This window comes from Garra rufa, chromosome 10 (assembly GCF_049309525.1).
Source record: "Garra rufa chromosome 10, GarRuf1.0, whole genome shotgun sequence".
Classification (NCBI taxonomy): Eukaryota; Metazoa; Chordata; class Actinopteri; order Cypriniformes; family Cyprinidae; genus Garra; species Garra rufa.
Window position 1 is genome coordinate 8,690,625 of NC_133370.1, and position 18,804 is coordinate 8,709,428.

Here is an 18,804-nt window from a genome sequence, read left to right on the forward strand (position 1 = left end):
CTAGGTTCAGCTTGTGGTATTTAATTTTCTGGAAAGTAAGAGATAAAAAACAACAAGCGTTAGTCTATTAGTCTATACCACTTGGAATTTACAAACATATAAAACAATATTACAATTTTTTGTTATTGTACATACTACCTGTGTTTGAAAAAAGGAGAAGGATGAAAGATGCAAACGATGCAAATGATCTACTGCCATCGTAGCAAACGTCAAGATGGCTGATGTTGCATTCTTAAAACAGGAAGTTAAATACATGTGCAATGACACTAAAGGAGGCTCTTCAGAACTCTACTGCCACAAACAGATCACTTCAACATTTGTTAAATAATTGAAATAAATTAAACACATTTGAGTCATCATGAACCACATATAGCAGAACACAAACTGCTTAGGCTGAAACTAATGAAAACCTAAGGAAGGACTGACCACCGTTCTCATCACATGTGTGGTTTGAAATGCTGCAGTCAAACATCATTTTGCAGACATCAGCAAAAAAAAAAAAAATTTGTATGAGGAATTTCTCTGAAGAACTATGAGGAACAAGTGACATTCATCCTTGTACAGAGTTCTTCTGCAATCATCAGTGGGCAGAAATAAAGTAAATGGAAACTTGATTATGCAATCACTTATAATTAAACTAAATTATATTGTCAATTTTTTTTTTTATTCTATGACAGCGGGAACCTGTGCTGCACTCCCTGCATTCCAAATTATTACACTCCTGAAGCCACTACCTGATTGCCTAATCCTAACTTTATCCTACACTTAACCCTAAATATAACCAGTCATTTTTCCACATGGTATCCCACCATAAAGAGCACAGACACAGAGGGAATAACACCAAATCTGGCAACAAACAGTATCACATTCAGCATGAATCAATAGAAGAAAAACTCTCTACCAAACTCATTTTAATAACTAACCTTGGTTAGTAATATTATAGAATTTAAAAAAATAAGACTATTATTTGTTTGAAAAAATATATGTTTGTAGTTTGTTTTCTATTTGACATCAGACAAATATACAGGACAGGCAAAATCATTGGAAACATAGTCAAACTCTGGTAAATCCATTACTTTTAGCTATCTTTTTTCACTCTTTGTCATATTTTGCTTGTGTTTGTTAAAGTTATAATTTAAATTAATAAGTATTATTTTTTTTATTTTTTTTAAGTAAAAGAAAATCAAGTCACTAGCACCTCTTATATGGCAAAAGATCAAGGCAAATTTCTCCTGGCATGACCCTTTTCAACAATGTGTGTACTATAATCTGTCATAGGATAGACACCCAAAATGTCTGCTGCTTTTGAATATAAAAATAACACTGGTAGTAACGACATGCACCATATAATCATCGTAACAAATCCTATTTAACCCTCCACTTCTGTCCTAAATAACATTTTCTGTTGTTTTCCTGGTTTGAAATCAATATTAGAAAAAAAGTTGCTAAAATTCCTATGTATAAATGTAAAGACTGATGGTGATGTGAGACATGAGACCAGTGCATGCAAACTGCATATAGAGCAGTGGTCTCAAACTCAATTCCTGGAGGGCCACAGCTCTGTACTTTTTTGCTCCAACCCTAATCAAACACCTGATCCAGCTCATCTAGGTCTTCAGGATTACTAGAAACTTCAAGCAGGTGTGAGTTGGAGCTGGTTGGAGCTAAACTCCAAAAGAGCTGCGGCCCTCCAGAAATTGAGTTTGAGACCTCTGATATAGAGCAACAGGCAGCAGACATTTGCAATACCTTATTAAATTTATTATAGGTATTATGTATATATTGTATGTGTAACAAAAATAGAACATCAAAGAAGTTCATTCACTCAGTTTTATTTAGAATTTCCATGACACAATTTAATAAAACCTGTAAAACTACAATATGTCTATGATAACCATGAGTACGAATAAAAAATATGTGCTACAAGTGCCTTCAAACTATTAAAGTGATTGACAATTAGAAAATCATAGTGTGTTTTCATCTCTAGTAAATGAAAACATTTCCTAGCTTTAACATTCACATGTTTGTCTGTCTAATTTTTGATAGTAGTTTTTTACTTTCATGTTTATTGATATTTATTATTTTTGATAGTACTGATAAACACATCTACAGGAAATAAAAAGCTCAACATTGTTCACAACAAAACATGACAGTATTCTGTTAATTCTCCTACAAATTACAATATATTGCCTCTATCTCTTCAGAAAAATTACTGTGTGAAAAAAGATCATTTGTAAAAAGGGAGCTGACAGAATGCCATTTTGTGTACTTTTCCTTTACATGTATTTATCCAAACTCTCCAGAGCTTCTTTTTTTGTGTACCTTCTCCATTCATATGGAATCTCACCTCCTCCCTGGAATTTCTTACTGTAGTACATTTCCAGATCTTCTTGGAATCTGCACACAAACCACTTCCAGTATGGCAGCTCAGTGTGATCTGGGGTGATGCTCCACTTAGCATATTTACGACCTCCTTTTCTGTATTTTTTATAGGGGACTACATAACCTGAGGAATTTGGGTGAAAAAACGTATCACTCGCTACTAATGTTGTACAGAAATCAACAGCCAAATTTGTTGTTCCTCTGAAATGCCACCCATTCAGTCCATCATTTCGGTGGAAAGGAACACAATGATCTCCAGGATGGCCTTTCATTGTGTTGGTGCAGATGGCTTTACAGAAAGGACACTGAACCCAGCAGCACTGACAGAAGTGGTCAATTAATATCTCATCTGGGGTTTTCCTGCACATTTTTATTTTAATGTTATTAATGCTTGTAAAACTGTCATGTAGGTTAGTCATCTTCTCCTTTAGACTGTCACCTAAAACTTCATCAAGAAAATCCAAGTCTTTAATTTCACTAAGGTCACCACATGAGTTCTCTGTGAGTTTTAGCTCATCTGTCAGGGCTGTGGTGAAGCATCTGAACCACATGTTGCCATCTCCACTCTGACTCTTGACCTCCCCTGTTGCTGCTTTGACTGCATTACTTACAATCTGCTGTTTTTCTCTTAGATTTCCTTTGAAAATGTTTAGAATCATGCTGTTTTGTTCAGTATAGTATCTGTCCACTTCATTCTTTATGAATTGTTTAAAGTGTCTTCTCGGATTATGAATGTATTCTATGTACTGTCCAAAATCCTCCTTTTCCGCAAGGGATTTCAGAATGTGTTTCTCCAGATTTGGTCTGTTCTCACGTAATGCTTGTATTTCAGACCTCATACGTGCAGCCAAATCAATAGCTGTTTTGTTGTAAACTGCTTGGAGGATGGAAGGCTCAAGTTTGCTGCAGATGAATTCACTCAGTATGTTTGTTGTTGTTGCTGCTCCTTTGTAGAAGTTCTTGAACATGTTCCAATATTGAGATTTTTGCTTCCCAAAATAAATTCTTGGGTCGTTTGCTTCTATAAATTCTTTGTGAAGTTCAGTGAAAGTCTGTCTTGCAATGTCACACAAGTAGAGAATGAGATCTATGGTAAACTCCTTTTTCAGTTTGTATTTTTTGCTCAAAGATTCATGTTGCTTTACTGACTTTTTAACACATTCTATTATTTCCTGAATGTAGCTGGCATTGTAGCCTGATTTTCCAACAAGTGCTTTGTCCATTATCATCTCAGTTTTTTCAGTAATTTTATCAATCAGTTCCATTATTGTGTAAGGACAGTCAGCATGTACATCCATGTTCTCTGGCTGCTTTTGAGTCCCTTTAACATATTCTATCCCTGACATTAATATTTGAGCTGGGAACATCATAATCTGCTTTAATACCTCTTTCTTGCTTTTCTTAGAGTTTTTGCCAGCTTCCTCTGAAGATACAGTGTCATTAGAATTCTTCAGATGTTTAAGTGTAATGTAGTCACAATAACCACTCTGGTAGTCTATTGGTTTGAAGTTGGTCTGATTTAATCGCTCATTTACAAGAGTAAATTCATAGTGTTCAGATAAAATCTTCATCACATCGTCCCAAAAGTTGAAGTCTTTCAGTGGAGGACAGTCTTCCGTCATTTCAGTGACCCATTTGCTCCACATCGTGTCAAACTCCCCGTTCAGCATATGTTCATCCATTCCTGTATTTCTCAGACTCAAAGCTAGTTCCTTACTCCGATTGAAAAGCTTGTTTTCATACTCTGTCCTTTTTTTATCCACTTTCTCCCTTGCTTTTTTCTGTTCAGTCGCTTCATCCAACTTTCGTTTTGTTCCCTTCACAAGGTCTTCATGAAGCTCTTTGATTCTGGTTTCAAATCTTCCTCGCCACTGACAAAGAATTTCTTTGTCTTTATCCTCCTCAAAGTAAGACAACATAGCTTTTTCTACTTGATCTTTTGTATTCTTCATTTCAGTCAACAACTCATGGTCATGCACCTTAATGTTCCCGTTGTCAATTCTGTTGTAGAATTTGTCTTCAACACTCAACATGGCACTTCTGAGGCTCCACGTCCAGTCGCTGTACTTAGTTTCTAGTCTCCTATATGTTGCAATCTCAAGTGTGTTTTTGAAACTGAACACAAAGTTTTCATTTAGCAGTGCATTCCACAGATCATTAATACGCATTCTGAACTGAGACATTGTAATACCACTAGAATTAGAAGCTTTTGAGAGAATGGTTTCTTTCAGCTCCTGAATATTTTTGCTATAGTCTGGGTTTGGTGGTGCCATTGGTGGACTGCCTTCCCAGAGCTGTGCAAAATACTTCACATCATTCTGAATGTCAAATGCAATGACGTCACTGAAAAACTCTGTATCACAGTCTTCCTCTTTAGCAGCAAGTTTCGTCATCTCATCCAGTTTCTCCTGCAGTCGTCTCCTTCCCTCCATGTTTTTCTCTCCAGCTGTAACATCTGATACGTTTTGATGCACAAACATGCAGCTTGGACTCAACTTAACCTTTTTCATCCTCATGAAGGCCTGAACAACAATCTGAAGAATGTCCTGTATCTCAACTGGGTTTTCCCCAAAGATGTTGATTAATGTCATATTTCCAAGACCAACAACAAATGTGGCCATTTCATTGTCGTGATTTCTTGTTGACCTTCCAGCCAATTCTAGAGCACGAAGTCCCTCAGTATCAACGACCAGAATGTAGTCAAACTTTAGCTTTGTTTTCATTTCCTCCGATACTCTGACCAGCTGCATGAAGGCTCCTCTGGTGCATCTGCCAGCACTGACGGCAAACTGAAGTCCAAACATGGCGTTCAGCATGGTGGATTTCCCTGAGCTCTGAATCCCTAAAACTGACAACACATAGACTCTCTTTTCTCCCAGTTTCTGGATGAGTGCATCAAGAACAGCAGTAACCCAGATCAGAGGAACATGGGCAGCATCACCATCCATCAGCTCCAATGGAAATCCAGAGATCATCATCTCTGCTGCAAGACCCGGAAGAGAAGTGAAATTAAACAGCAGGTCTTTTTTGTTCTTTTTCACAGATGAACATGATTCATATATCTGACCAATCTCTCTCAGTATGTGCTCCAAGCCAAAGGTTGCAGCTTGTAGTTTCTCAGATACTCTCTCAAGTTCTACTTGTGCTGCTGTCATTTGCTGTGATCTGTCATGTTTCTTTTTAAGATTTAGGACTGTTGACCACTTTTCATCATACTGATGATGAAGTGCTGAAAGACATTCACTGGTGTAGTCATCCAGGAGGATGCCAAGCCATTTTAGAAAATATACCACCTCTTTTCTTGCTTGTGAATTCAGTTTTTGAATGAAGATTAGGATGAACTGACTTATGTCAGATGTTTGTTGCAGCTCACGAATTTTCAGCATTTTTGATTTCTTAGAACTTTTGTTTTTCTCAATGTTACTTTCTTTATGTAGTTCTCCTAATGTCGGTCGATAAAGTTCTTTATTCTTCTGGCACCACTGATGCCACAGTTTTCCCTGACATGGCATGAATGATTCTTTGATTTCAGTCAGATCTTTATCCTTTAGTAAACTCATCATCCGCAGCGCTGCCTCTTTTCCTTTCCAGCAGTCTTCATCAGTGACCTCGTCCACTCTGATACTGGAAAGTTTGGCCATATCTTCAAGCTTGAAAAAGGAGCATGATTCAGTAGACAAGAGACCATTATTTATAGCGCTTCTGATTTCTTCAAATACAACTGACTGATTTCTGTCTTTCAAACCAATTTTGTATTTCCCTTCCCGCATTTCGGTCAGAGCTGAATCACTGTCACTAAGAAGGCAGATGAGTGGCTTTGAATCACTGTAGAAATTTTGGATCCTGGTCATGCTTTTGTCATTCTTGTCAAGTTGTGGTAAAATAGCAACATTTACAGAGGCCATTTTAGTCAGAATACTCAGCTGTGTTTCATGGGCTCCTGCATCACCATGGAGGTTACAGAAAGCAACACAATGAGTAAACCTGTCTGTTGTCTCTCCAGATGGACAGTACCAGGCAATCTCCACCACTCCATCCATCAGCACTCTGGTTCTGCTGCTGCCTGGGCAGTTCCTGTGGAAGAACGTGTTGTGTTTCTCATTGATCAGGCTGTTCATCAGCTGAGACTTGGATGAGGTCACAGGGCCAAACCTAAAGAAAGCCACCATTGGAGTTTTTGCCTTGTAGACTGGTTGGAATTTGCTAGAGATTTGACCTGTATTATCAATTGTCTTCCAGCTTTTGTTAATTTGTCTAAATGTCCAGAGTGGGAACTCAATCTCTTGTGTGAATGGATTTGGTACAAGCAGAGGCAGAGCATACTGACACTGTGAGAGTTTAGTTACCATGAGCTGCTTTAGAAAACTATGAGCGCAATGAAACACAGCCATCTGAACATCCATTAAGTGGACTGCATCTAATTTGTTGGTGTCTTCAGAGAGTTTAGTAGCTTTTCCAAAAATATTATAAAAGGCATCACCAACATCTTCAGATGAGTCATTGTTCCTTTGTCGTGCGTGATGTTGTTCACTATTCTCTTTAATCTTAAGGCATCTTGCTCTATAGTCCATCATCATCAATTTTTGTAGAAAAACTGAAACCAGCTCCTCTTCTGCACAAGACTCTTGGGACTGTACAATTGGCTTAAGGAAATCCACAGTTCTCAGTTTTTGATGTTTTCCTTCAAGATGAATCCTGTCAATGAGTTGCTTTGCACACATCTGAAAGTATTATAATACATGTAAATAGTAGTTTGAAAAGCCATGAAAAAGAATGGTAATCTGTACACTTTTAATAATGCAATCATTTAAGAACACATGAGAAGTATAAATATGCAGCCTGATCTCATTCTTAGGCTATGTATAATTGAATGTATCTAACATTTGCAGAGACAAAAAAAATACATATTTGTACATTCAAATAGACGCTGAAACTAAATATAGCCAGCATCTAAAACATAAACAATATTATGTATTTACAGATGTAAAAACATAAAATCTGTTATATCATAAATATGTGAGGCTCAATTTTTGCTATTTTAAATTTTTTCGATCCTTTACTCTTCCCTTCAATCCTAACAGCTCTTAAACAATACAAAAAAAACAAAAAACAAAAAAAACCACAGGTAAATATACAGTGACAATTATTTACAATTATTTATTTTAGAGCCACTAATCCTGATGACGAATTGATTACCTTTACGATCAAGATGAAAATATGAAAAACTATGAATAACTTTTTGAAAAAAACAAGCTTATTTATAATTCGTATAAGTTTGTACCTTTTCTATTTCTCCTTTGTCAGTTAGGACCAAGCTCCCCAAAGGCTGTGCGATGGTGTCACCGATGCTTACTTCTTTTTCTGCACCTTGATTTTATGAAAATAGAGGAAAAGATTAATTGGCAGTTCTTTTAGTGTTAGTGTTTAGTGTTTGGGGTGCTTGGGTAGTGGTGGGGATTTGGAAACATCTCGCTGCTTCTCACTAATATTTACCATCTCAACTCACCTCTAAAATGTAAGGTTTTTAACATCTAGACACTTTATGCTCTGACTCCTAATTACACTTGGGTGGTGCAGGGGTCATGTTAAAGTGCCTCTCTAATCCACCCAAGGTATCATGATTTCAACTGTGGGGAACTGTGATATAAACATTATTCCACCAAGAACTTCCACATGAATTATAATATTTGATTCAGTTGCAGCAGTATTATTATTGAATCTTGAGAGAATATGTGGTAAGACAAAAATCTGAGAATCTGTGTTAGCACTTTCAACTCACTGTTTTGCAGGTCTCTTGGTGAGCTGTACATCTCTCTGGTGTAGCACCGCTGATTATTGTCAGTGAACAGTTGCTTAATTCTGTCCACCAATGCTGTCAACTCTGATTGTTTGTTCATGATCTTGCTGGAGGTGTGATATCGTCCTTCACATTTCTTCAGCAGCTGCTCCAGAACAGAGTTGTTCTTAAGGTCATCTATTGTAGTGTCACACTCTTCTTCTTGCTCATAGGTGAAGACAATCATCACAAATGAAAGAACTCGATCACCGAATATTCTCTGTAGCCATTCAATACTCATCTTATCAGCATCTGTTAACTGGCCCAATCGCACAACAAAGATAAAGGCATGGATTTCATTTTCATTGACTAGTTGGCCAATAACATGATCTTGAGGTTCATGATCAATCTCATGTGAGCCAATCATGTTGATCACAGAGACATGATGTTCTGATATCTTCCTCTCTAATGGAATAATCATGGGAAATCCTGCGCTAAGACAGAGTTGTTTCTCTCCAAGTAGAATGTTGTCACATCCGAACTGGACAGCATCAGAACTTCCAAATAATGCAACGGTCAAATCAGAATCCATGTAATCTAAAATAAACAACAAAGAACTGTTCTTAAACCCAGAGATAAGAACAACACCACAATATAAGATAATGTGATCTCACTGCTTCTCTGATATCTACCAGTCAGAAGTTTGAAATAATTAAGATTATTAAGAAACAACTATATTACAATGTTTCACAATATTACTGTTATATCTGTATTTTTGATCAAATAAAGGCAGCCTTTGTCAGCGTAAAAGACTTCTTTCAAAATGTTTAATTATTCCAAACATTTGACTAGTGCTTCTAGTTTCTGTGCCATTATAGTGTCACCTTTCTTTTTCTACACTTGTTAAACATTCTCTGGTCAGCCTGCTACAGTAGCCACAACCTGGCACTATTGGTTGTGTGGACTTTCAACTTGTACAACAAATATATTTCTGGAAGAAATTGCCTACACTAGGGCTAACCATGTTGCTGTGATGAATCATTTAAAGTCCCCCTGAAATCAAAATTAAAGTTTTTTGGCTTTTAGTATGAATATATTAGCCTTAAGTTTATCTATAAGCTAGTGTGCTGCAAAACAAAGACAAAATTCGCGTTTACAAGATATGAGCATTCAAAACTTAAAGTCTCGTCACTTCCACCAATATGAATCAAGGATTTGGATGATATCACCGTGCACTTCAGTTTCTCACAGAGCCATATAAAAAGAGAGTTGCGACACGCTTTGATCTCGCCGCCACACGGTCACGTGGTTCATGGAGCTCTCAATAGTTCCAAACAGCTCCGCGCTGTCAATGTGTTTGAATGGAGTTAAATAGGATAGACAGCAGTTTTACTATATTTGCAGCAATTTCGAGTAATTATTAACACATAATGTGCATTGATTGTGTATTGATAACTTCTCTGAATACGCTTTACAATCGCATTTTATTCTGGGGAGTGATAAAGAGACATAATTAATATGTTCTCATACTCTTTGGCAGTCAAATGTGACCAAACACCTTAAGTGTAACTTTTATTCAATTAAATAACTGTAATATATATGGTTAAGTTCTATTTAGTAAATATTTTGAGGAGGTTTTTTTGTACTTAATATGTGCAATAATGATCCTGACCATTTAAAAGATAACATTTTCTAATATAGTATTTATATTACAGTTAGTGTAATATTTAAGGTTAAATACATCTGCATGTGTATTTGGACATGATCAAACACTCTTTTTTATACAGTATGTTTCGATTTAACGATTTAATGTAAAAAAAAAAGTAATTTACTCTTGTTTTATGATATTCAAATATACAACATAAGTGAATATTATAAAAGGCAAGCAAAAATGGCATTTAACATAATAGAAAAGATGAAAATAATGTTTAAAAAAACACAAGGCAACGAATTGCATTCAGCATACATTTTTATCGTGTTTCTTGAATGCAGTCTTTACTGAAACTCATTCAACCTCCTACAGTGAGAGAAAGATTGCAGAAAGACATAAAAATATGACAACTAGTATCTGGTTATGGTCGCTATTACGGTGTTTCTCACGTTATCCAGCTGCATTTACAGTTTAACAGTTTATTTTTTAACGATAAACATTAACTATAACACACTTCATAAAACACCACTATTGGCCAGTTTTTCGAGAGGTCAACTGATGCGTTAAAATGTAAAGAAATGCAGTAATTTCTTCAATATACTTGCGACTGTGCTTGAGAAGCGCTGAAATGAATGGGCTTCAATGGAGGAGCTATTGGTTGTTTGGAACTATTGACCGCTCCATGACACGCTTTACTTCCGCATTCCTCAGTTCCTATGGAAGCCTATGGGAGTGTCGCAACTCTCTTTTTATATGGCTCTGGTTTCTCATCAAACGTTCTGTCCAATCAAATGCTCTCTAGAGTCCGTAATGTCCCGCCCCCTACACAGCAGATCATATGCGCTCATATGTACGGACGGCATGTATTAAATTACACAGCCTCAGTATGATTATGATCACTATTTCGTTTTAGCAAGTCTCATATTGAATCTGTGTGGTAATTTATTAGCCTGTGGCTGTCATAAGCTTAAATGCGGCTTTACCGAGCTCAACGGCTCTTGCCCGAGCAGATATTAATGGAACGCTATTGGCTATTCAAAATGAATGGGCAGGGCTGGGCGATATGTTTTTGTTTCAGTTAAAAGTACGTCACCACATATAATAACGCTGCGTGTTTCAAGGCACTTCAGTGGACCTTTAAGCCTGAGTACACAGGAACCACACCTATATTTGCATTACCATTAGGTTTCGTTTCACTCCCTCCTTCAACTGGCTTCACGTTATCCTGGAAAAAGAACAACAAATCATCTGTTTCTAATTACCATGATTATTTAAAGGTTGCATAATTGTGCAAGAGCAAAAATTTACATGCATATATATACAATGTGGTATGTGGACATCTGAATATCACACTTGTATGCTTATCCTACATCTGTGCCTTTTGTATAAGTATTGTAGCAGAACTAGCCAAACCTGTACATTGGAAAGTAGTATGCAAATGCACCTAGCCCTGTAGTGTGTGTAAAGTGCAGCAAGAACACTGAGATTAAAAGGACATTTCTTTTTGAATTACAGGCTTCATAATGGTAAATACTTTTGAAGCCTTTATTTTAAGAATGTTATCACATTTACCTTGTATTCTTCACATGCTTTATTTGAGGTTCCTGGAGTGTTTACACCAAGGTCTTGATCAAGAGATGTGAAAGGAACAGAAGTTGGTTGCATCTGAAATTCAACTTTGGTGGTTGAGTCTGTCACATCTATGTCATCATTGTCATAGTTGAAGTTTTCTGTATATTTTTCATCATGTTTCACTGGAGGATTGTCCATCATGGTATCTGGGTTTTGATGTGCCACTGGAGGAGCAGCCACAATATCATCTGCTTCTTGATCTGTTACATAAGGATTGTCCATGGGGTCATCTGTATTTTGATGTGCCACTGGAGAATTGACATCATTTGGATTTCTGTATGACACTGAAGAAATATCCATGACATCCCCTGAATCTCCATATGATTCTAGAGAGGTGTCCATGACATTGTCATCTAATTGATCCATAATTATAAGACTGAAAAGAAAAAAATAAACATTATCCAGATTTGGTGGGTCAGATAACCTCAGACAATACAGACAATACAAAAAGTATTTGATCACTTTTTAACACTTGTAAAACACTTAAAAATGACTTTCATTGTGTTAGATACAAAATATCAAACCAAGTGACATCTGAAAATGTGACGTATGCTTAATGTAAAACAAAAATATGAGATTTGACTGCTGTTTGCATTAGTACATGGCAGGTAATACACAAGAAACCAAACAGCCTCAACTCCACCTCCTAATATGCAACTCCAAGATATATTTCATAGCTCTGACCCCCAGGAAATTTATATAGTTTATTGACCAACTTTGTATTAAAATTGATTGGTTATTTTGTGAAAAAAAAAAAAAAGATGAAATATAAAATTTTATGAAAGTGACAAAAAAAAAATGAAAAAAACAACAACAATGTAGATGCACATGATTTAATGTAAATCAATTAATAAAATTAATAATACAACTATCAAAATAGCACAAATATGTACACTATTAAAATAATTAAAATTAATAATAATAAATTTAAATCACCTGTTGATCTGATCAGCGACTGGAATCCTTCCTTGAACGTCAAAAGGATTCAAAATACTGAAACAGCTCAAACATTACACACTGTGTATGAAGGACGAGACAAGAGAATCTTAGACAACCTCATATCATAGACTTCACCCTGTCAATTTCTAACTTGCTTTATAGACTGGGGGTCATTGAACTGGCCCAGATCAACTACAACTGGAAATGTGAGCTACAGAGGATATAGGTTTCTTGTTCAGACAAGTCACATGATTTCTGGTAAAACGAAACCCCATCGTTCCCTGATGGAGGGAACGGAGATGTTGTGTTGAATGCAGGGCCGGCTCCAGGCATGGGCAGGGGTGGGCTGAGCCCACCCAAATGATTGCCTTGCCCACCCAATCAGAATTAGATAAAGATTGCGTTTTTCGTGCAGTGATTAAAACCAATATGAAGCGGACTGTGTCTTGAGAAATATAGCTGGAGACTGCCCCAGGATAATTGATCAAACTCTGTTAGTCCTTGTGTCTGTATATCGAGCTGAACAAAGTTCCTGTCTCCACAAACACTGAGATCTCAGCACTGAACCCTGAGAAGAAAAAAATACAACATCAGAACATTTTACACCACCATCTCATTCATCTCATGTCATCAACTCACATTCCTGTATTTGGTTACATGGTAACACTTTACAATAAGGTTCATTAGTTAACATTAGTTAACCATATTAGTTAACATGAACTAATAATGAACTGGACTTATACAGCATTTATTAATCTTTGTTAATGTTAATTTCAACATTTACTAATACATTATTAAAATTTTGTTAACATTAGTTAATGCAGTGTGAACTAACATGAACAAACAATGAACAACTGTATTTCCGTTAACTAACGTTAATAAAGATTAGTAAATACATTAACAAATGTATTGCTCATGGTTAGTTCATGTTAGTTAATACATTAACTAATGTTTAACTAATGAACCTTATTGTAAAGTGTTACCGGTTACATAAATAATAAGAATCATTGTTTCAGCAAATTGTTAAAGGATAACTATTGCCAAAATGCAACCTGGGCTGTTTTTTTTTTATTTTAAACAAGACAAACATATTTCTAAAACATAATTACGACAAACCGTTTTTGAGATTGACCGTGAGTTCGTTTTGTTTTCAATGGCTGGTGAATGGGAATACTAGGGGCATAAATTTGAGCGCATCAAAATCGATATTTCTACAACACTAAGAATGCTCGACACACCATGATGAATGCGAATGAATGGACTCCATAGGATGAAAAATTAGGCTTATATGAGGCTCTTTTTACAACTAGAAGGTTAATATGGTTTTTCACTTGCGACAAAACAACAAATGAGCCGTGCATTAATATGGAAATATACTTTAGGAGCTATCTATTCTCGCATTCGGAGATCGACACTTCTTGACTGGCAAGACGGCTGCGAGCGGAAACTCAAACAGTGAAAGTGAGTTGTTCAAAAACTTTCTTTTTAGTAAACTCTGTTTACACAAACAATGTTCTCAATGCTCGAGTTCATGTGTAGAGACCCAGGCGATACTTTGAGCAAAGTTTCATGGTGTGACGAGCCTTCTTAGTGTTGTAAAAATATCGATTTTGATGTGCTCAAATTTATGCAAGATTATGATTTACTGCCATTGTAACAAACATGAAAATGACTGGTGTTGCTGAACTAGCATTTTTAACGATTCTCTTCTTGAGTTATTGCTTTTTAAAGCTTCTTGCATAATGGTTTGAGGTGCTGCAGTCAAACAATATTCACAGACTAATCAGTGAGGACTTTAGAGTTACTGAAATCAGTCTAATGCATTGGTATCATGAGGATCCAATGGCAGTCCTTCCTGAATCTACAGGGCTACTTTGGGCTGTGTGTGGATTCTGAAGAAAATAGATAAAACTACTTACATTGAAGACAGTGCAGCACCATTCCTCAGTAGATCACATGCAGAAAGACCTTTCAAAGATACATGATAGATGAGATATCCAGAGGTTTCAAAACATTTATCAGGTATGCAATGAAGTTGTGTATCAAGATTTTTTTTGTTTTAAGAAAATCATGTGATGAATGACTCACTTTCTGTTCAGGTTTTGCTGTTCGCATGTCACAAATTTGCTCCAAGGTTGCACAGCCAGGTTGGTTGATTTGTGGGAAGTGTACTATTGGTAGTTTTATCAACAGGCTAAGTAACAATAAACTGTTTTAATGTACTTTTTGTCAAATTTTTTTTTTTTTTTTACAAAAACATATACTTATGTGAGAAATTCCAACTGCTAGAAAAAGAAAACAAGTTCCTCTGTTTAGTAACATTTTCAATTGATATTATATTTCAGGCATTACAGCTAGTGATGTCAGTTTTGAGGGTAATGCATTACAAGTAACGCAAGTTACGTAATAATATTATTTTTTCCAAATGACTAGTAAAGTAACGCATTACTTTTTAATTGACAAGAAAATATCTGATGATATTTTATATATGAGTTACTTTTTCAAATAAGTATTGGCTGTTACTTTTCCCCCTTATTTATTGATTAAAAGCTCTCCTGTCCCCATGTTGAGAGAAATTATGTGTAATATGTTACTTTAGTTCTAGAATAAATGTGGACATGCAAAAAATTATCTCACTCAATAAAAAAAAAAAAAAAAAATAGATACAGTATTCCTCAAAATGAATAAAAACAGCGAAATTTAATGCAAACCTACAATAGTTATATGATACAAATATCCTTTATGTTTTTAATCCCATTTTAATAACCGATGTCTTTGCTTCTGACCTTAGATTCAATTCATCCATACTAATAAGCAAAAATAACCCAAGATAATCTAACAATTGTTTTCCTTTTTTTATTGCGGAAGAGGTGACATTTTTTTCTTCTCTGGTCTACTGTACAGATGTGAATTTACTTTTCTCTAAGCCTGAGGCTTTTGATGAGAAAAGGCTTTTGCATTTGCCAAAAATAGAACTTTTTATATTTAAAACAAACAAGCAAGCCCTGCCCAGATTTAAAAAGTAATGCAAAAGTAACGTGTAACATTACTTTCCATAAAAAGTAACTAAGTAATGTAATAAGTTACTTTTTAGGGAGTAACTCAATATTGTAATGCATTACTTTCAAAAGTAACACTGAGTGATGTTGTCAAAACTCTGAGGAACTGAATCTTATCCAAGTAAGATTACAAGTAAGCAACTTATCAGGGGAACCAAGGCTTCATGAGGCTTTATTTTCTCATTTCAGGAGATGTGAACTGTTTCAATTGACCGTTTCAGTTGCAAATTGTATTTAGTGTGTAGTATTGTTTAAAATGAAAATGTTGAAGTTGTATGAAATATGTTTGTCACTTTTGTCCTTTTTTTTAAGCTTGATCCCACTGACTTTAAATGAATAGACAAACATTCAAAACATGCTATAAATTCAGACAGAGTTGGTACAACATGTGGGTGAGCAAATGATGACAAAACATTCCTTCAATCAGGTTAGATCCACTGAGATTTCAAAATCTCTTGTTCAGCAGAAACCTGGTCAAGAAAGGGAAATCCAAACAGCACAAAAACACACATCAAGAGTGTGATCACATGAAAGTATATGTAATAAGAGAAGCAGAGAAGCACTTGTATCATCTGCAGTGACTGACTAAAGTTCATTGGACTCACGATAGAATCTAGAATAAGTCAGGAAGCTGAATTAAGGCTTTAAGTTTTGTTTGTGAGTCTTTAGCAGTCATGATAGCGTTTGGTTTCGTCCTACTGTATAGTAGGTAATGGTGGTCCATGTATCTCCTGTCATCTTCTGGGTCAGAGTCTGAAGAGAAAGTAAAACAAACCAACACAGAAAGTCAAGTGAAATACAGTTCATATTCAGTATTGGCTTTGACAAGAGATGAATGGTCATATGAATCTCACCTCAACATCATCGTAGTCTGTATCATCAGCCTGTTTGACACCTGAAAGTTCAGAGCAGAACAGATTACAGGTTGTGTGGAAACATATTTGAATTTGATTCTGTCAGATTTTAGATTGGACACTTGTTTTCGGTAGCAAAGAAACAATTTAAGGTATAAGTGTGAGATCAGTTTTTTCAGCATTTGTGGGATGGACATACCTGTTTTATTTTTGCAGCAACAGTAAAGGGCCAAACCACCAACCAAACCAAACACTATCACTCCAACAGCGATAACAATAAAAAACATAATGTTAAATCTTGGTTGCTGTATTTCATTCTCTGGAAAGTAAGAGATAAAAAAACAGCATGAATTAGTGTATTCATAGTAAGCTTTATAGTCCTTTAATTATCTATAAATAACATACCACTTGGAATTTTATTGATTGGTGGGATAAAAAAAGACTAGTGGATAATGCACATGGCGTATGTATGTATGTGTGTGTGTGTGCGCGTGCATATGTCTTGAACAGGAGGAGATAATTACCTTCATTATCATCACAGAGGTGTGTGATGTTTATTCTGTCTTGTTTCCAGCTGACAGGGTTGCTGTGGTTACAGATTATGGATTTTTTACTGCAGTCCAGGATGAGAGTGTTGATATCATGTGATGTCACTTCCTCTGGAGAGCATCTGTTGTTCTGATAGCTAGAGTTAATCATGAGCTCATGAGCTCTGCATGTGAAGCTCACAGTACAGGAGTCACTGCTGGACCAGATTGAGTTTACAGTCATGACAGGAGCCTCAACTGCATCTAAAACACATTTTAAACCAAGATCACAATCACATTCACAATAGTAATGCAGTGAGATTCACATCTAAACACAATGCAAATTATAAACAGGAACACATTAAAGCACATAAAGAATTTGAATCACCTGTAACAGATACTTTGTATTTGACAATATCTTTGATCTCTGATCCACTTATTCTTGCTGTGTAGAGTCCGCTGTCTGCCTTCTGCATGTTCTTTAGTGTTAAAGAGAAGGTTTTATTATTGAAATCCACTCTGTCATTGTAGGAAGGGTGTTGTCTTTGTCTTTTCAATTCACTTGTATATCTAACTATATTCTTGGATTCATAATTTGTCCAGGATAAATCATCAAACTCTGGTAGTTCTTGAGTCTGTAAATCCAGTTTAACAGAAGCTCCTGTTCTAACAAACAGATGGATCTCAGCACTGAACCCTGAAAAGAAAGAAACGCGCAGTTCAGAACATTTCACACCTTCATCTCACCATGTGTCATTAACTCACACTATAGACACCTATTTGGATAAATAAACCATAAGCAGTTCATAAACAATAAGAGTATTTTTCCCCATACATTATTATATGTCATCTGTAACACTGGCATTCAATTCATTATTTCTGTAGTTAACATATTAACACATATATAGAAATACAGGTAGTCTCTCTAGACCATGAGACAAGGATTCAATGAATGTATACAAAACACATTATATGATGATATGCGGTTTCTTAACCTATAACAAAAATAACTTATAATTCTACTAATTAATAATAAGATATACCCTAAATGAGATGTAGAACTTTGGCAAACTAAATGTAATTGCTTTTTACAAGCATGATCTTCCATAAAGCACTAAAAAACGACAAAACTATAGTAGAAATTTTAATTGTGGTACATACATTAATTAACTGAGTTTATTACCTGTGTTTGAAACAAGGAGAAGGATGAAAGATGCAAACAGATGATCTCCTGCCATCGTATCAAACATCAAGATGGCTGATGTTGCAGTCTTTAAAACAGGAAGTTAAATATGTGTGCAATGACACCCGAGGAGCCTCTTCAGAACTCTACTGCCACAAACAGGTCACTTCAACATTTGTTTAATAATTTAAATAAATTAAACACGTTTAAGTCCTCATAAACCAAATATAGCACAACACAAACTGCTATGACTGAATCAAATGAAAACAGAAGGAAAGACTGACCACCGTTCTCACCATGTGAGTTTGAAGTGCCGCAGCCAAACATTATTTTGCAGACATCAGCAAAAAAAAAAAAAAAAAAAAAAAAAATAGTATGAGGGATTTCTCTCAAGTACTGAGGAACAAGCAACATTCATCCTTGTACAGAGTTCTTCTGCAACCATCAGTGGGCAGAAATAAAGTACATGGAATCTTGATTATGTAATCGCCATTTTTCAGTCATTTTTTCACATGGCATCCCACTGTAAAGAGCACAGACACAGAGGGAATAATACTCAAATCTGGCAACAAACAGTATCACATCCAGCATGAATCAATAGAAGAAAATAGTTACTGTCCACTAAACTCATTTTAATTACTAACCTTTTACGGACAGTAAAAAAAAAAAAAAAAAAAAAAAAAAAAAAAATTAAATGGGGATTAAATGCAGTGTAAACTGGAAATAGATAACTTTTGACAATTACAAGTCACTAAAAACAAGAAAACAATTTCAAACAGACTGCATCTTTCCTGCATATAT

General features: G+C 35.7%; 2 protein-coding genes across 2 annotated transcripts; both read right to left on the reverse strand.

The window, feature by feature from the left end:
* Positions 1-1,860: 1,860 nt before the first annotated feature.
* Positions 1,861-11,807, reverse strand: LOC141343906 (interferon-induced very large GTPase 1-like). Its single transcript, XM_073848573.1, has 5 exons — positions 11,382-11,807; positions 10,974-11,034; positions 8,162-8,755; positions 7,664-7,749; positions 1,861-7,103 (listed from the first exon to the last, which is right to left on the reverse strand). The coding sequence occupies exons 1-5, from the start codon at positions 11,805-11,807 to the stop codon at positions 2,277-2,279; spliced, it is 5,994 nt and encodes a 1,997-aa protein (XP_073704674.1). The 3' UTR covers positions 1,861-2,276.
* Positions 11,808-15,371: 3,564 nt separating this feature from the next.
* On the reverse strand, positions 15,372-18,172 carry LOC141344935 (CD48 antigen-like). Its single transcript, XM_073849826.1, has 6 exons — positions 18,004-18,172; positions 17,209-17,517; positions 16,818-17,084; positions 16,493-16,612; positions 16,294-16,334; positions 15,372-16,192 (listed from the first exon to the last, which is right to left on the reverse strand). Exons 1-6 carry the CDS (start codon positions 18,068-18,070, stop codon positions 16,112-16,114), a joined length of 885 nt encoding a protein of 294 aa, XP_073705927.1. The 5' UTR covers positions 18,071-18,172; the 3' UTR covers positions 15,372-16,111.
* Between the last annotated feature and the right edge of the window lie 632 nt (positions 18,173-18,804).